The sequence below is a fragment of the Choloepus didactylus genome, chromosome 2, assembly GCF_015220235.1.
Source record: "Choloepus didactylus isolate mChoDid1 chromosome 2, mChoDid1.pri, whole genome shotgun sequence".
Lineage (NCBI taxonomy): Eukaryota > Metazoa > Chordata > Mammalia > Pilosa > Megalonychidae > Choloepus > Choloepus didactylus.
In genome coordinates, this window is record NC_051308.1 from 1,864,170 (window position 1) to 1,889,462 (window position 25,293).

The 25,293-nt window shown below is 38.1% G+C and overlaps 1 protein-coding gene across 2 annotated transcripts in view; it reads left to right on the plus strand.

Annotated features, from left to right (window-relative positions):
- The window catches only part of PCMT1 (protein-L-isoaspartate (D-aspartate) O-methyltransferase), a 102,516-nt gene that overhangs the window by 59,191 nt on the left and 18,032 nt on the right, over positions 1-25,293 (plus strand). For both annotated transcript variants that reach the window (XM_037819314.1, XM_037819307.1), the window contains exons 4-5: positions 4,263-4,367; positions 7,870-7,990. In XM_037819314.1, the coding sequence (XP_037675242.1) occupies positions 4,263-4,367; positions 7,870-7,990 (226 nt within the window). The remainder of the gene's footprint in view (positions 1-4,262; positions 4,368-7,869; positions 7,991-25,293) is intronic.

Here is a 25,293-nt window from a genome sequence, read left to right on the forward strand (position 1 = left end):
ATTTCCAACGTCACAGGGCTAATAAATGCAGAATCTAGTACTTTTGACCCTAATTTGTGTCTTTTTCACATTGTTAGTGTTTTTTTTTTTCCACTCTTTAGGCAAGAACCTTGTGCCAGTTTGAATGTATTATGTCCCCCCAAACGCCATTATCTTTGATGTAATCTTGTGTGGGCAGACCTATCAGTGTTAATTAGATTGTAATTCTTTGAGTATTTCCATGGAGATGTGCCCCACCCAACTGTGGTGACTCTGATTGGATAATTCCCATGGAGGTATTACCCCACCCATTTAGGGTGGGTCTAAATTAAATCATTGGAGCCATATAAATGAGCTGACAAACAGAAGGAACTGTGACATTTTGAAGACAAGCTACAGCCAAGAGGGACACTTTGAAGAATGCGTAGAAGCTGATAGAGGACAAATACCCCAAGTGCAGTTAAGAGTGACATTTTTGAGGAACTGCAGCCTAGGGAGGAACATCCTGGGAGAAAGCCATTTTGAAACTAAAACTTTGGGACAGACACCAGCCACGTGCCTTCCCAGCTAACAGAAGTTTTCCAGACACCGTTGGCCATCCTCCAGTGAAGGTACCCGATTGCCGATGTGTTACCTTGGACACTGTATGGCCTCAAGACTGTAACTGTATAACCAAATAAACCCCTTTTATAAAAGCCAATCCATTTCTGGTGTTCTGCATTTTGGCAGCATTAGCAAACTAGAACAAACCTCTTTAAACCAAAAAGTTTAATAGGCAAAACTGATAAATTTAGTTTCCGCATTTCCCAGAACTCACCTACCCACCAATCTACGTTTGTGCGCCATCCCTGAAGGAGTTTTTTGGAACACAGTTTGAAAGCAGTTTCAAACTGGAACACAGTTTGAAAGCAGTTTCAAACTGGAACACAGTTTGAAAGCAGTTTCAAACTGGAACACAGTTTGAAAACCCTTGGATTACATGAGACTGCATCTATTAAGGCCTCCCCCCATTCATTTGATGGTTGTGGGAATAGAAAGCCTTAATTTCTCTCTCATTTTTTGATTGTTTTGTTTTCTCCCTTGTTTTTAACAAAAATTTTTATTGTGAAGTTTCTAACATCACACACAAATAGACTAGTTTAATGAACTCTAACGTAGCCATCAGTTCGTTCCAGTAATTACCAAAAATTTGCTAATCTTGTATTACTCTCTCTCTCTCTTATGGAGTATTTTAAAGCAAATTTCAAACATGTTATTTCACCCCCAAACTACTTTAGTATAAATCTCCAAGACTTTTTAAAAAGATAGTTATAAAACCATTATCACACCTAACAATGTTGCTTAATATCATCTTGTACCTAATCCATGTTCAAACTTTGTCAGTTATCTCAAAAATATGTGTATTACCGTTGTTTAGCTTAAATCAGTATCCAAACAAGTTCCATATGTTACATCTTTTTAGTCTCTTTTAATTTTAACAATCCTCTGTTTTTCATGCCATCTATTTGTTCAGAAAATGAGTTATTTGTCCTGTAGAATTTCCCACATTCCGGATTTGGTTGGTTGTTCCCTTATCGTGTTTAACTTGTTTCTCTAGTACCTGAAATTCCTTTAACCTGGTAGTAAAATGTAGAGCCTAAATTATACTCCAGCCTTTTTCTTCCCCAAGAATGCTTCCTAATGGTACTTCCTGTTGCATCACATCAGGAGGTACATCGTATCTGGTCATTCTACTTTTAGTGACTTTAAAGCATTTTTTATTAAGGAATATTGTACAGCCAGTAAAGTACATGTCTTAAGCTTATAGCTTGACAAATGTTCACAAGTGTACATATGTGTAAAAAGCCCAACTTTTAATTTTCTTATTATTTGAAACCTAATAGAAACCTAACAAATGTTTTAAGAATAGTACAAATAATTCCCTTAAACCTTTCAGCAACATTCCCCAAATGTTATTTTACTTTATTTCCTTTATTTTTCATTCCTTCTCTCCTCTTTCTCTTTTTTTCTTTATTCTCAACTTTTTGAGAATAAATTGCAAACAAAATACTCTCTACCTCTAAAAATAAGGACATTCTCTTCATAGCAACAGTTATCAAAATCAGGAAATTACCTTTGATAGAACACTGTTAGCCAATTTATGGACCTTATTCAGGTTTCTCAAATTGTCCTAATAATGTCCTTTAATGGAAAAAAAAACAAACACAGATGATGAGTTTCATTCCATTGTCATGTCTCTACTGTCATGTCTCTTTAGTCTCCTTTACCTGGAACAGTTGCTCAGTCTTGTCTTTTATGGCCTTGGAACATTTTCTTGAGTAGAGGCCAGCTATTTTATAGAATATCTGTCAATTTGAATTTGTCTGAAGTTTCCTTGTAACTTAGATGTGGGTTAAGCATTTTTGCCAGGAATATCTCAGAAGTAATAGCAGAGGCATGTCGTATCAGTGCATCCCATTGTTTGTGATATGAACTTCAATGACCTGATTAAAGTGGAGTCTGCTGGGTTTCTGTACTGTGAAATGACTATTTTTCCTTTTGTAGCTAATAAGTATCTTGGATAAATACTTTGAGGTTACATAACGTAAATATCTTATACTCATCAAGCGTTAATCCACTAGTTTCGTATCTATTTATGATTCTTGCTTTAATCAGTTATTACTGTGATGGTTGCCAAATGGCAATTTTTGAATTTTGTATTTCTTCTGTATTTATTAGTTGGGATTCTATAGTAAGGAACAGTTTCCCTTTGTTTTCCATTTATGTATGATAGACATATATATTTATTAATCACTAAGGATTCATGGATGTGTACTTTATTCAGTGGATTATAATCTGTTATCATTATTTTTTTGTTTTTGAGCCTCAAATTGTCCCAGATTTGGCCTATGTGAACCACTTCAAACTGGCTCCTTTGTCCTTTTGATACGTCCTTATCAAGCAAGATCTGATAGTAAATGTACTTACTGCTATCGGAGCTCATGATTTTTTTTTTTTCTTTTCGTTCTAAAAAACATTTTATTATGGAAGTTTTCTATCATATATAATAGAGAAAGTAGTTCAATGAACCCCTCCATGTGCCTGTCACCAAGATTCAACAACTATAAACTCATTGCTAATCTTGTTTCAACTATACCGCCACTCATATTATTATGAATTGAATCACATACATTTTATTATTTCCTCAGTATAATATTTATAAATCTCTTAAATATGTTTTTGTAAGCACACTACCTCCATGAGGATTGGAACATTTTTCCTTGTTATCTGCTCTGTCTCCTGTGTCTAATATAATGCCTCAGTGTCATTGATGAAATGAATGAATGAATGAGCAGCAGTCTCACATATTTAACTGTTGCTAGACATTTTGTTACCATTTTGGTGCACTGTCAACATAAGACCAAAGTCATCTTTTCTGTAAAACCTCTAAACCATGACCACCCTGCTGATGATTTTTAAATAATGAAAACACCAGGCACTTAGGGACAACTTTTGAGATATGTATATTAGTTCTGACCTTATATTTTGGAAAAGCACTGAAATGTTAAGTTTATAAAGAGGGTAATGTAGGGAAAACTTTATTTCTTGGTTTAGTTCAAAGCAAAACCAATATGATTTTTGAAGTGTTATATTTATGCTATATATACTGTAAAAGTAAAAATATATACCCTTTTACCTCATCATTTTCACTTCTGGGAATTTATCTCAGTTATACTTTATAAGGTTATTTCATCAATTTTTATTAAAGTTTGGAACTAACCAACCTAAATATTCTTATATTAAGATATTTGTAATTATAATACATCCATATAAGAATATATTCCTTAGCCATGAGACAGAATGAACAAACTGATAGCCTTCAAGATATAATAAATGAAAAAGTATATTTGTATTTACTTGTGTATCCTTAGAATGAATATTTTTGGAAGGAATCTGAAGAAACTGATAACACTGGTTGCCTTCAGAGTAAAACTGAATAGTAGAAGATGGGTGGGGTAATCCTTTTTATAAACTTTTGAATTTTAATTAAATAAAATTTTAAAATTCGCATGTTGGAGATCTAAAATTACTGGATTACTATATCTAAATGTAATAATTTTAATCAAATAGTGAGAATGTTTTAATGTAATTCCTGTGTAGATACAGGTATTATTATGTTTTCAGTGTCTTGGGTAGATGACAATGATAGAAAAATTATAGAAAGTTGGCAACTTTATATGCCATAGTGTGTATACCTTAGAGTCTTGAAAAAAATTAATGTTTGCTTTGCTTTCTTTTGGTAGCATGCTTATGCACTAGAACTTCTATTTGATCAATTGCATGAAGGAGCTAAAGCCCTAGATGTAGGATCTGGAAGTGGAATCCTTACTGCATGTTTTGCACGTATGGTAAGAACTTTATTTTTCATTCTAATCCCTACAGAAACATATTATATGATTTGGCTATATGTGTTTTTCACTAGCAGGTTTTTTTTTTTTTTTTCTCCCCTAATTCCATTAAAATAGCAGTTGAACTATTTGTCACTTAGGATTTCTTTTCTTTTGGTTGCAAGTGACGGAACACTCAATCCAAACTGTGAGAGCTGAAAAGTTTATTTGCCATATATAATGGAAAAGTCTAGGGGTATATCCAGCTTTTGGTGTGGTTGGGTTCAGGAACTCTGTTGTCTTATTGACAGTGAGTTTCTCTCTGGTTCTTGGTTTTGCTGTGCTCTCCTCAGCATGTTGACTTTCTTAACAGATCACAAGATGGCTGCTAGTAGTTCCCAAAAAATTCTTCCACATTCTCATCTGGCAGAAAAGAATAAAGTGAAACTGGTTTCCAAACTTTGCTACAGGTTTATTAGGAATGAGGGGAGGAGAGTGTCTTTTATATTATGAAAAAATGTTCTTAGAAAAATACTTTGTTTATTATGCTTCATCACCGGGGGCTTATCTGTAAGTAACTATCCAGAGTATAAGTCTGGCTGCCCACTCAAGCACTGTGGAGCAAAGATTCATCTGTGCTCTGGTCGTCAGTCAGGTTGGATATGAGAAATCTTGTTCCTGGAGGCCAGTTTCCAAGATTCTGGTCTAGAATAACTTGCCAAGGCTGTTCTGTTACGGTGTAAGTAAATGATGGAATTTAGATGTGAACTTGGTAGGATGACTTCAGAGCCTTTATTTTATTAATTTTTTTATACTTAATATTTATACTTGAGGCCTTTTTTTATTTTCCACATATGGCAATAGAATGAGGTGTAGAAATCCCTCTGTATAAAATTTTTTATGTAACATTTTAATACTTAAAGAAGTACACATTCAGATAAGTGGGTTTCAAGAATTTAAGTGAAAAATTATAGCATTAACTACCATTAAATATTGGTAACTAAGTCTTAATTCAGGCCCCTGGATTTAAAAATTAGAAGTTGAAGAAATATATTTTTTTTAGTATTGAATGTTTTTATAGTTTATACTAGCTTCTTAATTGCTTAAAATAAAATTATTCAGGAACAAGACAAGGATGTCCACTGTTACCACTGTTGTTCATTGTTGTACTGGAACTTCTTGCCAGAGCAATTAGGCAAGAAAAAGAAATAAAAAGCGTACAAATTGGAAAGAAAGAAATAAAACTTTCTTATTTGCAGATGATATGATCCTATATACAGAAAACCCTGAAAAATCCCCAACAAAGCTCCTAGAGATAATAAATGAATTCAGCAAAGTGGCAAGATCAACACCCAAAAATCAGTGGTGTTTCTATACACAAGAAATGAACAATTGGAAGAAGAAATTCAAGAAAAAAATTCCATTCACAGTAGGAAGTATAATAATCAAATATCTAGGAATAAAATCTAACCAAGGACATGAAGTACTTATACACAGAAAGCTACAAAACATTGCTGAAAAGAAAGCAAAAAAGATCTAAATAAATGTTCATGGTCTGGAAGACTAAATGTCATTAAGATGTCAATTCTACCCAAACTGATTTATGGGTTCAAGTCAAACCCAATCAAAATTCTAACAGCCTACTTTGAGAAATGGAAAAGCCAATTATCACATTTATTTGGAAGGATATGGGGTCCCAATAGCCAAAAATATTTTCAAAAAGAAAAATGAAGTTGGGAGACCCACATTTCCTGACGTTAAAGCATATTACAAAGCTACCATGGTCAGAACAGCATGGCACTAGCATAAAGATAGACATTGATCAATGAAATCGAATTGAGAGCTTGGAAATAAACCCTCAGATCTGTGGTCAGTTGATTTTTGACAAGGGTCCTAAGGCCACTCAACTAAGAAAGAGCAGTCTCTTCAACAAATGGTGATGGGAGAACTGGATATCCACATCCAATAAAATGAAGGAGGACCCCTATATCACACATTATGCAAATACTAATTCAAAATGGAGTGACATCATCAACATGGCGACATAAGACAGCTACTGAAAACCTTTCCTCAGAGATTCAGCATAGAAAATGGACAAATCTCAATTGTTCAAACTCTGGAGGAAGGTAAAGACTGGAGATGGATCCCACAAACTTTGAATCAAAAAAAAGAGAAAAATATCAGGAGGGAAACTTCCATCCCAGACTGGCCAGTCCCCTCCCGTTCCCCTTACTTGGTCCCACATAGCTCAGGAAGTGCCCAGAGGCAGCGACCAGGATCCCTCCCGCCTCTCTCCAGAGAGACAGACTATAAAATCTCTCACAGCAGTGAGACAGATCCGTACCCATATCCAGACACAGAGATCCAAGCCCACAGGGATCCATGGCAGGAGTTAAGCTTCTGGGGACTAGAATACAAAAGAGCACCAAGGAGGAGTTTCCAAAATGAGGGATTAGGGAGAGAATGGCAATATCCACTTCTGTCTCAAAAGCAGCAAGTAGCAGGCAGAATTGACTCTTTGAGCACCTGGGGGACAGGGGAGAGCAATTGAAGCCCCAGGTCAGTGAGACTCAAAGAGTCTGAGAAAATGTGGACAAAGACTGTAATTCTAGCCATGGGTCCTGGTGCCCATCCCTCACCCTTGAGGGAAACAGCAGCATGCGGCCCAGTCCTTGTCTGGTGGATGGCTGCAGACTGGTGGCTGTGGGATTCCTCTGCAGATACAGAGAGGAACACAACCCAACACTGAACCAGATTTTGGCTGGCGAAGTGAGAGCACAGGAACCCTGTAGTTTCAGCTCTGCCTGGTCAGACACTGCAAGGCAGGCCAGAAAGTTCAGGGGAAAACAGCAGGGCTTAAACACTTAAAATAAGCAAACTCAGAATCAAATATAGAATATAGGCTACCAGAGAACAGGGTAGGGTTGGGGAATGGGAAGATAAGGCTTAAAATGTACAGCGTTCCTATTCAGAATGATGGAAATGTTTTGGTAATGGATAGTAGTGATGGTAGCCAACACTGTGAACACAATTAACAGCACTGAAATATATATCTGAATATGATTAAAAGGGGAAATGATAGATTGTATATATGGTAACAGAATAAAATTAAAAGAAATCCATGGGAATACACTATACAAACAGAGAACCCTAAGTGTAAGCTGTGGATTTTAATTACTAGTACAGTTATAAAACTGTGCTATCATGATTTGTAACAAATTTTCCACACCAATTCAATTGTTCATGGTGGGGAGGTGTACAAGAATCCTGTATTTTATTCTTGATTGTTCCGTAAGCCTACAACTTCTCTGATTTTATATATACATATATAGTTATTCAGTGAAGGTTATAGTTGAGAAAATTATATTTAGTAAATTATAATTAACTGAGTGCTTACCAATCTAATTGGAGCCTTAGGTTTGATTTATCACTGCAGAATTTGACTGTTGATAAGGAATCATTACAGTGACACATTAGGAAAACAAATTTAGTTGATAAGCTGTTGAATTATCCTCTCTTCCAGGTTGGTCCTAATGGAAAAGTCATAGGAATTGATCATATTAAAGAGCTAGTAGATGACTCAATAAATAATGTCAGAAAGGATGATCCAATGCTCTTGTCTTCAGGGAGAGTGAAACTGGTTGGTGAGTATCAGAAAACTAAAAAACTTCCTCTCTAGAGAATTTTTATTTTTAGAAGTCCCCATGCAAACTAAATAATACTCAAAGCTCTAATGATTGCATTCACTTTTTTTCCCCCTTTCTTTTTTAGCTTAAAACAGAAAAAATTTATTATCTCACAGTTTCTGTGGGCCAGAAATTCAGGAATGGCTTAGCTGGGTGGATCTGGCCCAGGGTGTCTCTTGAGATTCCTTTCAAGTTGTGGTCTGGGGTCTGCAGTCATCTTAAGCCATAATGAAGGCTATATAATCCGCTTCCATGCATTCTTACTTGGCTATTGGCAGAAGGCCCCATTCCTTGATGGCTGTTGGCTGGATGCCTCAGTTCCTTACCACATGGGCCTCTCCAGAGGCTCCTTGACATGTCAGGTCAGGTTAAGAACTTTGTTTTGCTGCCTTGTTGTGGATCCTGCATCTAAAATTTCTCCTTCCCTAAAGAAAGGCCTCTGGCATGCATGGTTCCTCTTTCAGATAGGAAGGCACATGGCTGACATCTGCTGGTCCTTTGCTCCTGGGCTTTGTTGCTTTCAGCTTCTGGTCCCAGTGGCCTCCTCTCTGAGCTTCAGTGGGTCCTCTTTAAGTTCTCTTTGGGTGTTTCTCTTTCTTCATTGACTTTTATGTACTAAATAAGAAAAACATTACTCTGAGTGTTATACTGGGTTCCTCCTTGACCTTGACTAACATGACTATTAACTCTTTTAAGCAGTGCCCATGTTGAGTGTTTTCTTTCTTCATTGCTTTTAAAAATATATATATATGTAAAAGTATTAAATGTCCATTACAAGAAATTTAGACAGTGCAGAAATATGTAAGTTATAGAAATGAAAGCCCTTCCTTCCCCTTTTAAGTGTTCTGGACCTGAAATTATATGTATGAATAAGTTGTATGCTCACACAGGTACATTCAGGTTTGGGTTTTGTTGCTGTTTTTGCCAATTGATTTTTTTTTTAATTTTTTAATTTTTTAAATCATTTTTTAAATTGTAGAATATAACATATATGCATAATAGTGATAACTTATCAAATGCAAATTAACAACTAGTTAGAGAACAAACTTCAAAGAATGTTAAGGGTTACAGTTCCACAGTCTCAGTTATTTCCTTATAACATATGCAAAAAGGTAATATCTTTCAAAGTATGATTTAACAAGTAGATATATAGGAAATTTCCAAAAATATTTTGAGTTACAGTACCATAGTTTCAGTTATTTCATTATTGTGAAATATAACATATATACAAAAAAAGGTGATAACTTTCAAATTTCAATTTAACAAGTAGCTATAGAACAAATTTTAAAGGATGCTTTGGGTTACAGTTCCACCATTTCAGTTCTTTTCTTCTAGCTATTCTAATACTCTTGCAACTAAGAAGAAAAGTATATAGGGTTTCAGTATTCATAATGCTTTGTTAAATTCCATCTTGTCTATAGCTACCCCTTCCTCTAGTTTTATCATTTTTCCAATCTTCAGGGGTATCTAGGCAGTGACCACCCTAACTTGTTCATGTTGAAAAGGGGTGTCTAGTCTATGAAAAAGGGGACCATCTGGTTGATGTTCTTGAAGAGGCTCTTGCCTCTGGGTTTTGGGACTTAGCTGGCATAGGAGTTCTCTGGAGGAGATAAGTTTCTGAATAATAAACTTAGTGAGTGAAACTTTTACAGAATCTCAGATAGGGATCTGGGTATTCTTTAGGGTTTTTGGGACTACTGTTGACTTGACTTTTGATAAGGAGGCATTACAATGACACGTTAGGAAAACAAATTTAGCTGATAAGCTGTTGAATTATCCTCATATCTGAATATGATTAAAAAAGGAAATGATAGATTGTATATATGGTAACAATAAAATTAAAAGAAATCCATGGGAATATACTACAAAAACAGTGAACCCTAAGTTATCATACTGTGGTCATTTGGCAAATCTAGATGAAGCTTGCATAGGAATAACCTCCAGGACAGCCTCTTGACTGTTTGAATTCTCTTAACCACTGAAACCTTATTTTATTGCCTTTCTTTCCCCCCTTTTGATCAAAAAAGCATTCTCAACCTCTCGATGCCAGGATGAGGCTCATCCGTGTCCCACATTGCCAGGGAGAGTCACTTGACTCATCTTGGGTGTCCTGTCCCATGTTGGGGTAGGGGGAGGGTAATGAATTAATTTGCAGACAGGCTTAGAGGGAGAAAGTCCACAAAAGAGGTTCTCTGGAGGTGACTCTTAGGCATAAATATAGGTGGGCTTAGCCTCCCTTTTACAACCATAAGTTTTACAAGAGAAAGCCTCAAGATCAAGGTCTGGACTTATAAAGTAGGGGGTTCCTTAGTTCACATAGCATATGTTATGTCCACCATAATCCATCCATATCTCACATTATCATCACTTAGTTGTATTATCCTCATCACTCGCCATTTTAAACAATTCTCATGACCCCTCATAGCTCTTTTCAGCCCTTAATTATTTGTCTCTATACTATTTGTGTAGTACTAGTATGGTATTAATTATAGTCCCTAGTATGCAATGTGTAGATTTTTCCCATGTACCCTTCTGTTGTCAACTCTGTACTAGTGTCATACCTTAGAAGTATATCATCCAAGCACCTATCTATACTTGTAGTGTTGATATGTGGGACACATGCCTTTAAACAACCCCTTTCAATCCTATTCGCATTCAGTACAGCTCTGATACTTATAATCGTCATCCCTGTCCATTACCATACTTTGAATTCACCATCATTAACATATCTGAACATATTAGATTATCATTCCCCCTCACTATCTTCTGTCTATTACTAGGTCCCCAATATTCTACATGATAAGACATTGATTTTACATGGTTCAGGGAGTTCATAGAAGTGTTAACATAAAGTATCTCTCGTTTTGTGTCTGACTTATTTCACTCAACATTGTATCTTCAAGGTCCATCCATGTTTCAGGACTTTGTTGCTTCTTACTGCTGCATAGTATTCCATCATATGTATATACCACAATTTTGTTTATCCACAAATAAAAGGACACTTGGATTGTTTCCATCTCTTGGCAGTTGTGAACAGTGCTGCTGTGAACATCAGTGTACAAATGTCTGTTCTCACTATTGAGAAGTAGAATTGCCAGATCGTAGGGTAATTCAATATCTAGTTATTCTGAGAAACTGCCAAACTGTCTTCCACGGTGGCTATACCATTATACATTCCCACCAGCAATGAATAAGAGTTCCAGTTTTTCCACATCCTCTCCAGCATTTATTGTTTCTTATTTGTTTAATGCCAGCAATTCTTATTGGTATGAGATGGTATCTCATTGTGGTTTTCATTTGCATTTCCCTAATAGCTAGTGAAGATGAACATTTTTTCTTGTGTTTTTTATATCTTTTCATATCTTTTGCCCATTTTATAATTGAACTGTTTGTACTTTTGTTGAGTTGGAGTTCTTTATGTATGCAGGACATCAGTCTCTTATCAGATATATAGTTTCCATATATTGAGTTGGCTGCCTCTTCACCTTTTTGACAAAGTTTTTTGAGGCACAGAAGCTTTTGATTTTGAGGAGTTCCCATTTATCTATTTTTTCTTTTGTTGCTTGTGCTTTTGGTGTAAGGTCTGTTATTCCTATTACTAGGTCCTGAAGATGTTGCCCTGTTTTCTTCTAAGAGTTTTACTGAGCTGTCTCTTATATTGAGGTCTTTGATCCTCTTTGAGTTAATTTTTGTAAAGGGTATTTGGTGGGGTCCTCTTTCGTTCTTTTGGATGGTGATAACCAAACCAAACCAAACCAGTTCTCCCAGCCTCATCTGTTGAAGAGACTGTACTGCCCCAGTTCTGTGTATTTGGGGGCCTTATCAAAAATCAGTCAACCACAGATCTGGGGGTGTCTTTCCAAAGTCTCAGATTCCATTGATCAATATGCCTGTCTTTGTGTTAATACCATGTTATTTTGACCACTGTAGCTTTATAGTAGGCTTCAAAGTCTGCAAGTGTAAGTCCTCCCACTTCGTTCTTTTTTTGGCAATTCAAGGCCCTTTTCCCTTCCAAATAAATGTGATGACTAAGTTTTCCAAGTCTGCTAAGTAGGTTGTTGGAATTGCGTTGAATATGTAGATCGGTTTGGGTGGAATTGACATCTTAACAACATTTAGTCTTCTATCCATGAGCATGGAATATTTCTCCACCTATTTAGATCCTTTTTAAATTTCTTTTAGTGTTGTATTGTAAATTTCTGCGTAGAGGTTTTTATGTCCTTGGTTAGTTTATTTCTAAGGTATTTTATTTTTTCAGTTGCTATTGTGAATGGAATGTTTCTTTGATTGCCTCTTCGGTTAGGTTATTACTGACTCATGTGCATTAATCTTATATCCTGCCACTGTTGAATATTTTCATTAGCTCAAGTAGCTTTGTGATCGAATTCTCAGTATTTTCTTTTTTTTTTTTTTTTTTTATACCTAAATATTTAAAAGTTAAATGTGGATTTCCAGAAGCCAACCTAGACATTCTGATATAACAGTGGCTTTTACACTTTATTTTTTTTTAATTATTTTTTTAATCTTCATTTTATTGAGATATATTCACATACCACGCAGTCATACAAAACAAATCGTACTTTCGATTGTTTACAGTACCATTACATAGTTGTACATTCATCACCCAGATCAATCCCTGACACCTTCATTAGCACACACACAAAAATAACAAGAATAATAATTAGAGTGAAAAAGAGCAATTGAAGTAAAAAAGAACACTGGGTACCTTTGTCTGTTTGCTTCCTTCCCCTATTTTTCTACTCATCCATCCATAAACTAGACAAAGTGGAGTGTGGTCCTTATGGCTTTCCCAATCCCATTGTCACCCCTCATAAGCTACATTTTTATACAACTGTCTTCGAGATTCATGGGTTCTGGGTTGTAGCTTGATAGTTTCAGGTATCCACCACCAGCTACCCCAATTCTTCAGAATCTAAAAAGGGTTGTCTAAAGTGTGCATAAGAGTGCCCACCAGAGTGACCTCTCGGCTCCTTTTGGAATCTCTCTGCCACTGAAGCTTATTTCATTTCCTTTCACATCCCCCTTTTGGTCAAGAAGATGTTCTCCGTCCCACGATGCCAGGTCTACATTCCTCCCCGGGAGTCATATTCCACGTTGCCAGGGAGATTCACTCCCCTGGGTGTCTGATCCCACGTAGTGGGGAGGGCAGTGATTTCACCTTTCAAGTTGGCTTAGCTAGAGAGACAGGGCCACATCTGAGCAACAAAGACGCATTCGGGAGGAGGCTCTTAGGCACAACCATAGGGAGGCCTAGCCTCTCCTTTGCAGCAACCGTCTTCCCAAGGGTAAAACCTGTGGTAGAGGGCTCAACCCATCAAACCACCAATCCCCTATTTCTGTGGTCATGTTAGCAACCATGGAGTTGGGGTAGGCGAATACCCCTGCATTCTCCACAGGCTCCTCAAGGGGGCACTACATCTTTTTTTTTTCCTTGTTTTTCTTTTCTTTTTTTTTTTTTTTAACTTTCCCTTATTTTTTAAATCAACTGTATGAAAAAAAAGTTAAAAAGAAAACAAACATACAATAAAAGAACATTTCAAAGAGACCATAACAAGGGAGTAAGAAAAAGACCACTAACCTAAGATAACTGCTTAACTTCCAACATGTTCCTACTTTACCCCAAGAAAGTTACCTAATATAGCAACATTTCTGTGAACTTGCTCCTACTATATCCATCAGAAATTAACAGACCATAGTCATTCCTGGGCATCCCCAGAACATTAAATAGCTTATCTGTTCTTCTTGGATTATTATTCCCCCTTCCTTAATTGCTCTCTATTGCTAGTTCCCCTACATTCTACATTATAAACCATTTGTTTTACATTTTTCAAAGTTCACATTAGTGGTAGCATATAATATTTCTCTTTTTGTGCCTGGCTTATTTCACTCAGCATTATGTCTTCAAGGTTCATCCATGTTGTCATATGTTTCACGAGATCGTTCCTTCTTACTGCCGCGTAGTATTCCATCGTGTGTATATACCACATTTTATTTATCCACTCATCTGTTGAAGGACATTTGGGTTGTTTCCATCTTTTGGCAATTGTGAATAATGCTGCTATGAACATTGGCGTGCAGATATCTGTTCGTGTCACTGCTTTCCGATCTTCCGGGTATATACCGAGAAGTGCAATCACTGGATCGAATGGTAACTCTATATCTAGTTTTCTGAGGAACTGCCAGACTGACTTCCAGAGTGGCTGAACCATTATACAGTCCCACCAACAATGAATAAGAGTTCCAATTTCTCCACATCCCCTCCAGCATTTGTAGTTTCCTGTTTGATTAATGGCAGCCATTCTAATCGGTGTGAGATGGTATCTCATTGTGGTCTTAATTTGCATCTCTCTAATAGCTAGTGAAGCTGAACATTTTTTCATGTGTTTCTTGGCCATTTGTATTTCCTCTTCAGAGAACTGTCTTTTCATATCTTTTGCCCATTTTATAATTGGGCCGACTGTACTATTGTCATTGAGTTGTAAGATTTCTTTATATATGCAAGATATCAGTCTTTTGTCAGATACATGGTTTCCAAAAATTTTTTCCCATTGAGTTGGCTGCCTCTTTACCTTTTTGAGAAATTCCTTTGAGCTGCAGAAACTTCTAAGCTTGAGGAGTTCCCATTTATCTATTTTCTCTTTTGTTGCTTGTGCTTTGGGTGTAAAGTCTAGGAAGTGGCCACCTAATACAAGGTCTTGAAGATGTTTTTCTACATTATCTTCTAGGAGTTTTATGGTACTTTCTTTTATATTGAGATCTTTGGTCCATTTTGATTTAATTTTTGTGTAGGGGGTGAGGTAGGGGTCCTCTTTCATTCTTTTGGATATGGATATCCAACTCTCCCAGCCCCATTTGTTGAAAAGACCATTATGGCTCAGTTCGGTGACTTTGGGGGCCTTATCAAAGATCAGTCGGCCATAGATCTGAGGGTCTGTCTCTGAATTCTCAATTCGATTCCATTGATCTATATGTCTATCTTTGTGCCAGTACCATGCTGTTTTGGCAACTGTGGCTTTATAATAAGCTTCAAAGTCAGGGAGTGTAAGTCCTCCCACTTCGTTTTTCTTTTTTAGAGTGTCTTTAGCAATTCGAGGCATCTTCCCTTTCCAAATAAATTTGATAACTAGCTTTTCCAAGTCTGCAAAGTAGGTTGTTGGAATTTTGATTGGGATTGCATTGAATCTGTAGATGAGTTTGGGTAGAATTGACATCTTAATGACATTTAGTCTTCCTATCCATGAACATGGAATATTTTTCCATCTTTTAAGGTCCCCTTCTATTTCTTTTAGTAGAGTTATGTAGTTTTCTTTGTATAGGTCTTTTACATCTTTGGTTAAGTTTATTCCTAGGTACTTGATTTTTTTAGTTGCTATTGAAAATGGTATCTTTTTCTTGAGTGTCTCTTCAGTTTGTTCATTTCTAGCATATAGAAACATTACTGACTTATGTGCATTAACCTTGTATCCCGCTACTTTGCTAAATTTGTTTATTAGCTCTAGTAGCTGTATCGTCGATTTCTCAGGGTTTTCTAGATATAAGATCATATCATCTGCAAACAATGACAGTTTTACTTCTTCTTTTCTAATTTGGATGCCTTTTATTTCTTTGTCTTGCCGGATTGCCCTGGCTAGCACTTCCAGCACAATGTTGAATAACAGTGGTGACAGCGGGCATCCTTGTCTTGTTCCTGATCTTAGAGGGAAGGCTTTCAGTCTCTCACCATTGAGTACTATGCTGGCTGTGGGTTTTTCATATATGCTCTTTATCATGTTGAGGAAGTTTCCTTCAATTCCTACCTTTTGAAGTGTTTTTATCAAAAAGGGATGTTGGATTTTGTCAAATGCTTTTTCAGCATCTATTGAGATGATCAATGATTTTTCCCTTTCGAGTTTTTAATGTGTTGTAATACATTGATTGATTTTCTTATGTTGAACCATCCTTGCATGCCTGGAATAAACCCCACTTGGTCATGGAGTATGATTTTTTTAATGTGTCTTTGGATTCGATTTGGAAGTATTTTGTTGAGGATTTTTGCATGTGTATTCATTAGGGAGATTGGCCGGTAGTTTTCCTTTTTTGTAGCATCTTTGCCTGGTTTGGGTATTAGATTGATGTTAGCTTCATAAAATGAGTTAGGTAGTGTTCCATTTTCTTCAATGTTTTGAAAGAGTTTGAGTAAGATTGGTGTCAGTTCTTTCTGGAAAGTTTGGTAGAATTCCCCTGTGAAGCCATCTGGCCCTGGACATTTAATTGTGGGAAGATTTTTGATGACTGATTGGATCTCTTTGCTTGTGATGGGTTGGTTGAGGTCTTCTATTTCTTCTCTGGTCAGTCTAGGTTGTTCATATGTTTCCAGGAAATTGTCCATTTCCTCTACATTATCCAGTTTGTTGCCATACAGTTGTTCATAGTATCCTCCTATAATTTTTTTAATTTCTTCAGGATCTGCAGTTATGTCACCTTTTTCATTCATTATTTTTTTTATATGGGTCTTCTCTCTTTTTGATTTTGTCAGTCTAGCTAGGGGCTTGTCAGTCTTGTTGATCTTCTCAAAGAACCAACTTTTGGTGATATTTATCCTCTCTATTTTTTTTTTTTTTTTTTAAATTCAGTTTTATTGAAATATATTCACAAACCATACAGTCATCCATGGTATACAATCAACTGTTCACAGTATGATCATATAGTTATGCGTTCATCACCACAATCTATTTCTGAACATTTTCCTTACATCAGAAAGAATCAGAATAAGAATAAAAAATAAAAGTGAAAAGAGAATACCCAAACCATCCCCCCATCCCACCCTATTTGTCATTTAGTTTTTACTCCCATTTTTCTACTGATTTTTTTTCAATTTTTTAACTTTGTTTATCAAAAAATTAAAAACAAACAGGCAAACAACAACCAAGAAAACCCCACAACATTTCAAACAAAGCAATGGATTAAGGAAAACAAATAACCTAAAATAATTACTTTGCTTCCAATATGTTCCTACCATACCCCAAGAAAATTAATAAACCATGTCCAAACAGAGGAGTAAGAAAAACAAATAATCTAAAATAACTACATTGCTTCCAACATGTTCCTACCATACCCCAAGAAAATTAACAACCCCTAAGGAAACAAAGGAATAAGGGAAAAAAAAACCTAAAATAACTCTATTGCTTCCAACATGATCTTACTATATCCAAGAAAGTTTACAAACCATAATCATTCCTGAGCATTCCCATAACATTGAGATTACCCTCCATAGTTTATCTGTTCTTATTAGATTATCATTCCCCCTCCACTAATTGGTATCTCTAGGTCCCCTACATTCTACAGTATAAAACATTGTACATTTTTCACAGAATTCACATTAGTGGTAACGTACAATATCTCTCTTTTTGTGCCTGGCTTATTTTGCTCAGCATTATGTCTTTTTGTTTTTTTTTTTTAATCTTCATTTTATTGAAATATATTCACATACCACGCAGTCATACAAAACAAATCGTACTTTCGATTGTTCACAGTACCATTACATAGTTGTACATTCATCACCCAAATCAATCCCTGACACCTTCATTAGCACACACACAAGAATAACAAGAATAATAATTAGAGTGAAAAAGAGCAATTGAAGTAAAAAAGAACACTGGGTACCTTTGTCTGTTTGTTTCCTTCCCCTATTTTTCTACTCATCCATCCATAAAGTAGACAAAGTGGAGTGTGGTCTTTATGGCTTTCCCAATCCCATTGACACCCCTCATAAGCTACATTTTTATACAACTGTCTTCGAGATTCATGGGTTCTGGGTTGTAGTTTGATAGTTTCAGGTATCCACCACCAGCTACCCCAATTCTTTAGAACCTAAAAAGGGTTGTCTAAAGTGTGCGTAAGAGTGCCCACCAGAGTGACCTCTCAGCTCCTTTTGGATTCTCTCTGCCACTGAAGCTTATTTCATTTCCTTTCACATCCCCCTTTTGGTCAAGAAGATGTTCTCCGTCCCACGATGCCGGGTCTGCATTCCTCCCCGGGAGTCATATTCCACGTTGCCAGGGAGATTCACTCCCCTGGGTGTCTGATCCCACGTAGGGGGGAGGGCAGTGATTTCACCTTTCAAGTTGGCTTAGCCAGAGAGAGAGGGCCACATCTGAGCAACAAAGAGGCATTCAGGAGGAGACTCTTAGGCACAAATATAGGGAGGCGTAGCCTCTCCTTTGCACCAACTGTCTTCCCAAGGGTATAACTTATGGTACAGGGCTCAACCCATCAAACCACCAGTCCCCTATGTCTGTGGTCATGTTAGCAACCATGGAGGTGGGGTAGGTGAATACCCCTGCAATCTCCACAGGCTCCTCAAGGGGGCACTGCATCTTTTTTTTTTCCTTGTTTTTTTTTTTTTTTTTAACTTTCCCTTCTTTTTTAAATCAACTGTATGAAAAAAAAGTTAAAAAGAAAACAAACATACAATAAAAGAACATTTTAAAGAGACCATAACAAGGGAGTAAGAAAAAGACAACTAACCTAAGATAACTGCTTAACTTCCAACATGTTCCTACTTTACCCCAAGAAAGTTACCTAATATAGCAACATTTCTGTGAACTTGCTCCTACTATATCCATCAGAAATTAACAGACCATAGTCATTCCTGGGCATCCCCAGAACGTTATAATAGCTTATCTGTTCTTCTTGGATTATTGTTCCCCCTTCCTTAATTGCTCTCTATTGCTAGTTCCCCTACATTCTACATTGTAAGCCATTTGTTTTATATTTTTCAAAGTTCACATTAGTGGTAGCATATAATATTTCTCTTTTTGTGCCTGGCTTATTTCGCTTAGCATTATGTCTTCAAGGTTCATCCATGTTGTCATATGTTTCACGAGATCGTTCCTTCTTACTGCCGCGTAGTATTCCATCGTGTGTATATACCACATTGTATTTATCCACTGATCTGTTGAAGGACATTTGGGTTGTTTCCATCTTTTGGCGATTATGAATAACGCTGCTATGAACATTGGCGTGCAGATATCTGTTCGTGTCACTGCTTTCCGATCTTCCGGGTATATACTGAGAAGTGCAATTGCTGGGTCGAATGGTAACTCTATATCTAGTTTTCTAAGGAACTGCCAGACTGACTTCCAAAGTGGCTGAACCATTATACAGTCCCACCAACAGTGAATAAGAGTCCCAATTTCTCCACATCCCCTCCAGCATTTGTAGTTTCCTGTTTGTTTAATGGCAGCCATTCTAACCGGTGTTAGATGGTATCTCATTGTGGTCTTAATTTGCATCTCTCTAATAGCTAGTGAAGCTGAACATTTTTTCATGTGTTTCTTGGCCATTTGTATTTCCTCTTCAGAGAACTGTCTTTTCATATCTTTTGCCCATTTTATAATTGGGCCGACTGTACTATTGTCATTGAGTTGTAGGATTTCTTTATATATGCAAGATAGAAAAAAAACAACACGAAAACTCCAAAATAAAAGCGGAGGATTTTTGGAGTTCTGGTGAACATAGAAAGGGGAAGGGCCCTGAGGCGCATATGCAAATCCCGAAGAAAAGCTGATCTCTCTGCCCTGTGGACCTTTCCTTAATGGCCCTGGTTGCTTTGTCTCTTAGCATTTCAATAACCCATTAGATCTCTGAGGAGGGCCCGTTTTTTTTTATCCTTTTTTCTTTTTCTAAAACAATTACTCTAAGAAGCCCAATACAGAAAGCTTCAAAGACTTGCTGTTTGGCAGGTCAAGTCAACAGCAGAACTAGGAGAGCTCTGAGACAAAACGCAATAATCCAGTGGCTGAGAAAATTCACTAAACACCGCAACTTTCCAAGAAAAGGGGGGTGTCCGCTCACCGCCACCATCCTGGTGGACAGGAAACACTCCTGCCCGTCGCCAACCCCATAGCCCAGACCTGCCCCAGACAACCCAGTGTGACGGAAGTGCTTCAAATAACAGGCACACACCACAAAACTGGGCGTGGACATTAGCCTTCCCTGCAACCTCAGCTGATTGTCCCAGAGTTGGGAAGGTAGAGCAGTGTGAATTAACAAAGCCCCATTCAGCCATCATTTCAGCAGACTGGGAGCCTCCCTACACAGCCCAGCAGCCCAGAACTGCCCTGGGGGGACGGCACTCACCTGTGACATAGCACAGTCATCCCTCAACAGAGGACCCGGGGTGCACGGCCTGGAAGAGGGGCCCACTTGCAAGTCTCAGGAGCCATACGCCAATACCAAGGACTTGTGGGTCAGTGGCAGAGACAAACTGTGGCAGGACTGAACTGAAGGATTAGACTATTGCAGCAGCTTTAAAACTCTAGGATCACCAGGGAGATTTGATTGTTAGAGCCAACCCCCCCCTCCCTGACTGCCCAGAAACACGCCCCATATACAGGGCAGGCAACACCTTCTACACACGCAAGCTTGGTACACCAATCGGACCCCACAAGACTCACTCCCCCACTCACCAAAAAGGCTAAGCAGGGGAGAACTGGCTTGTGGAGAGCGGGTGGCTCGTGGACGCCACCTGCTGGTTGGTTGGAGAAAGTGTACTCCACGAAGCTGTAGATCTGATAAATTAGAGATAAGGACTTCAATTGGTCTACAAATCCTAAAAGAACCCTATCAAGTTCAGCAAATGCCACGAGGCCAAAAACAACAGAAAATTATAAAGCATATGAAAAAACCAGACGATATGGATAACCCAAGCCCAAGCACCCAAATCAAAAGACCAGAAGAGACACAGCACCTAGAGCAGCTACTCAAAGAACTAAAGATGAACAATGAGACCATAGTACGGGAGATAAAGGAAATCAAGAAGACCCTAGAAGAGCATAAAGAAGATATTGCAAGACTCTCTATTGTTTTTTTGTTCTCTATGTCATTTATTTCTGCTTTAATCCTTGTTATTTCTTTTCTTCTGCTTGGTTTATGATTGGTTTGCTGTTCATTTTCTAGCTTCTTCAGTTGATCCATTAGTTCTTTGATTTTGGCTCTTTATTCCTTTTTAATATATGCGTTTAGTGCTATAAATTTCCCCCTTAGCACTGCTTTTGCTGCATCCCATAGGTTTTGGTATGTTGTGTTCTCATTTTCATTCGTCTCTATATATTTAGCAATTTCTCTTGCTATTTCTTCTTTAACCCACTGATTGTTTAGGAGTGTGATGTTTAACCTCCAGGTATTTGTGAATTTTCTAAATCTCTGATGGTTATTGACTTCTAATTGTATTCCATTGTGGTCAGAGAATGTGCTTTGAATAATTTCAATCTTTTTAAATTTATTGAGGCTTGTTTTATGTCCCAGCATATGATCTATTCTGGAGAAAGTTCCATGAACACTAGAAAAGTATGTGTATCCTGGTGATTTGGGATGTAATGTCCTGTATATGTCTGTTAAATCTAATTCATTTATCAGATTGTTTAGGTTTTCAATTTCCTTATTGGTCTTCTGTCTGGTTGATCTATCTATAGGAGAGAGTGATGTGTTGAAGTCTCCCACAATTATTGTGGAAACATCAATTGCTTCCTTTAGTTTTGCCAGTGTTTCTCTCATGTATTTTGTGGCACCTTGATTGGGTGCATAGACATTTACGATTGTTATTTCTTCTTGCTGAATTGCCCCTTTTATTAGTATGTAGTGGCCTTCTTTTTTCTCTCAAAACATCCCTGCATTTGAAGTCTATTTTATCTGAGATTAATATTGCTACACCTGCTTTCTTTTGGCTGTAGCTTGCATGAAATATTTTTTTCCATCCTTTCATTTTCAGTTTCTGTGTGTCCCCGTGTCTAAGATGAGTCTCTTGTATGCAACATATTGATGGTTCATTTTTTTTGATCCATTCTGCGAATCTATATCTTTTACTTGGGGAGTTTAATCCATTTACATTCAACGTTATAACCGTGAAGGCATTTCTTGAATCGGCCATCTTATCCTTTGGTTTATGTTTGCCACATTTTTCCCTCTCTCTATTAATATCCTTTATTGTACCCATACCGAATCTCTTTAGTACTGAACCTGTCTCCAAGTCTCTCTGTCCTGTCTTTGTTTCTCTGTCTGTAGGGCTCCCTTTAGTATCTCCAGTAGGGCAGGTCTCTTGTTAGCAAATTCCCTCAGCATTTCTTTGTCTGTGAAAAATTTAAGCTCTCCCTCAAATTTGAAGGAGAGCTTTGCTGGATAAAGTATTCTTGGCTGGAAATTTTTCTCACTCAGAATTTTAAATATATCGTGCCACTGCCTTTTCACCTCCATGGTGGCTGCTGAGTAGTCACTACTTAGTCTTATGCTGTTTCCTTTGTATGTGGTGAATTGCTTTTCTCTTGCTGCTTTCAGAACTTGCTCCTTCTCTTCTGTGTTTGACAGTGTGATCAGTATATGTCTCGGAGTGGGTTTATTTGGATTTATTCTATTTGGAGTTCGCTGAGCATTTATGATTTGTGTATTTATGTTGTTTAGAAGATTTGGGAAGTTTTCCCCAACAATTTCTTTGAATACTCTTCCTAGACCTTTACCCGTTTTCTTCCCCTTCTGGGACACCAATGCGTCTTATATTTGGACGTTTCATATTATCTATCATATCCCTGAGGTCCATTTAGATTTTTTCAATTTTTTTCCCCATTCTTTCTTTTATGCTTTCATTTTCCATTCTGTCATCTTCGAGGTCACTGATTAGTTGTTCAACTTCCTCTAGTCTTGTACTATGAGTGTCCAGAATCTTTTTAATTTGGTCAACAGTTTCTTTAATTTCCATAAGATCATCCATTTTTTTATTTAGTCTTGCAATGTCTTCTTTATGCTCTTCTAGAGTCTTCTTGATTTCCTTTGTCTCCCGTACTATGGTCTCATTGTTCATCTTTAGTTGTTTGAGTAGCTGCTCTAGGTGCTGTGTCTCTTCTGGTCTTTTGATTTGGGTGCTTGGGCTTGGGTTATCCATATCGTCTGGTTTTTTCATATGCTTTATAATTTTCTGTTGTTTTTGGCCTCGTGGCATTTGCTGAACTTGATAGGGTTCTTTTAGGGTTTGTAGACCTATTGAAGTCCTTATCTCTAATTTATCAGATCTACAGCTTCGTGGAGTACACTTTCTCTAACTAACCAGCAGGCGGCGTCCACAAGCCACCTGTTCTCCACAAGCCAGTTCTCCCCTGCTTAGCCTTTTTGGTGAGTGGAGGAGTGAGTCTTGTGGGGCCCAATTGGTGTACCAAGCTTGCGTGTGTAGTTGGTGTTGCCTGCCCTGTATGTGGGGCGTGTTTCTGGGCAGTTGGGGAGGGGGGGGTGGCCCTAACAATCAAATCTCCCTGGTGATCCTAGAGTTTTAAAGCTGCTGCAATAGTCTGATCCTTCAGTTCAGTCCTGCCACAGTTTGTCTCTGCCACTGACCCACAAGTCCTTGGTATTGGCATATGGCTCCTGAGACTTGCAAGTGGGCCCTTCTTCCAGGCTGTGCACCCCGGTTCCTCTGTTGAGGGATGACTGTGCTATGTCACAGGTGAGTGCCGTCCCCCCAGGGCAGTTCTGGGCTGCTGGGCTGTGTAGGGAGGCTCCCAGTCTGCTGAAATGATGGCTGAATGGGGCTTTGTTAATTCACACTGCTCCACCTTCCCAACTCTGGGACAATCAGCTGAGGTTGCAGGGAAGGCTAATGTCCACGCCCAGTTTTGTGGTGTGTGCCTGTTATTTGAAGCACTTCCATCACACTGGGTTGTCTGGGGCAGCTCTGGGCTATGGGGCTGGCAATGGGCAGGAGTGTTTCCTGTCCACCAGGATGGTGGCTGTGAGCGGACACCCCCCTTTTCTTGGGAAGTTGTGGTGTTTAGTGAATTTTCTCAGCCACTGGATTATTGCCTTTTGTCTCAGAGCTCTCTTAGTTCTGCTCTTGACTTGACGTGCCCAAATTGCAATTCTTTGAAGCTTTCTGTATTGGGCTTCTTAGAGTAATTGTTTTAGAAAAAGAAAAAAGGATTAAAAAAAATTAAAAGAAAAAAAAAAAAATAGGGGCCCTCCTCAGAGATCTAATGGGTTATTGAAATGCTAATAGACAAAGCAACCAGGGCCATTAAGGAAAGGTCCACAGGGCAGAGAGATCAGCTTTTCTTCGGGATTTGCATATGCGCCTCAAGGCCTGAGCTCCGCCCTTCCCCTTTCTGTGTTCACCAGAACTCCAAGAATCCTCTGCTTTTATTTTGGAGTTTTTCATGTTGTTTTTTTTTTTCTATGCCTGTCTCCTCTCTGCTGGGCTGGCTGCTCTCAGATTCTCTGGTGTCTGGTCTCAGTCTATCTATGGTTGGAGTATGGATGAGTAGAATGAGTTTCCGATAAGGGCTGCCACTGCAGTTCTCCCTTCTCCTTCCCGGAGCTGATAGCCCCTCCTTCCACGGACTGAGCCTGGCAGGGAGGGGCACGGGTTCCCTGGCCGCAAAAACTTACAGATTTCGCTGATCTCAGCAGTTCGACATTTTCATGAGTGTTGTATGAAGTATGCCCAAAGACAGATTGCTCTGTGGTGTCTAGTCCACGCAGTTCCTGGCTTTCTACCTACTTTCCTGGAGGAGTAACTAAAACTTACAGGTCACCAGTCTGCCATCTTGCCCCGCCTCCAGGTTTCTTTTTATACAAATTCTCTCAGCATTTGTGTCTGAAAATTTTTAACTCTTCCTCAATTTTGAAGGAGAGGTTTGCTGGATGCAGAATACTAGGCTGGCAATTTTTCTCTTTCAGAATCTTAAATATGTCATACCACTGCCACCTTTCTTCCATGGTGCCCACTGAGTAGTCAGTACTTAGTTTTATTTTGTTTCCATTGTTCTTGTTTGCTAATGCTGCTGGAATGTAAATCACCAGAGATGGATTGGCTTTTATAAAAAGGGGGTTTATTTGGTGACACAGTTACAGTCTAAAGGCCGTAAAGTGTCCAAGGTAACACATCAGCAATCGGGTACCTTCAGTGGAGGATGGCCAATGGTGTCTGGAAAACCTCTGTTAGCTGGGAAGGCATGTGGCTGGCATCTGCTCCAGATTTCTGGTTTCAAAATGGCTTTCTCCCAGGATGTTCCTCTCTAGACTGCAGTTCTTCAAAAATGTCACTTTTAGTTGCTCTTCGGGCATTTGTCCTCTCTTAGCTTCTCCGGAGCAAGAGTCTGGTTTCAATGACCGTCTTAAAACTGTCTCTCATGTGCAGCTCCTGTGCTTTCTTCAGATTGTCCCTTGGCTATAGCAGCTTGCTCCTGCTGTCTGATCTTATATAGTGCTCCAGTAATTTA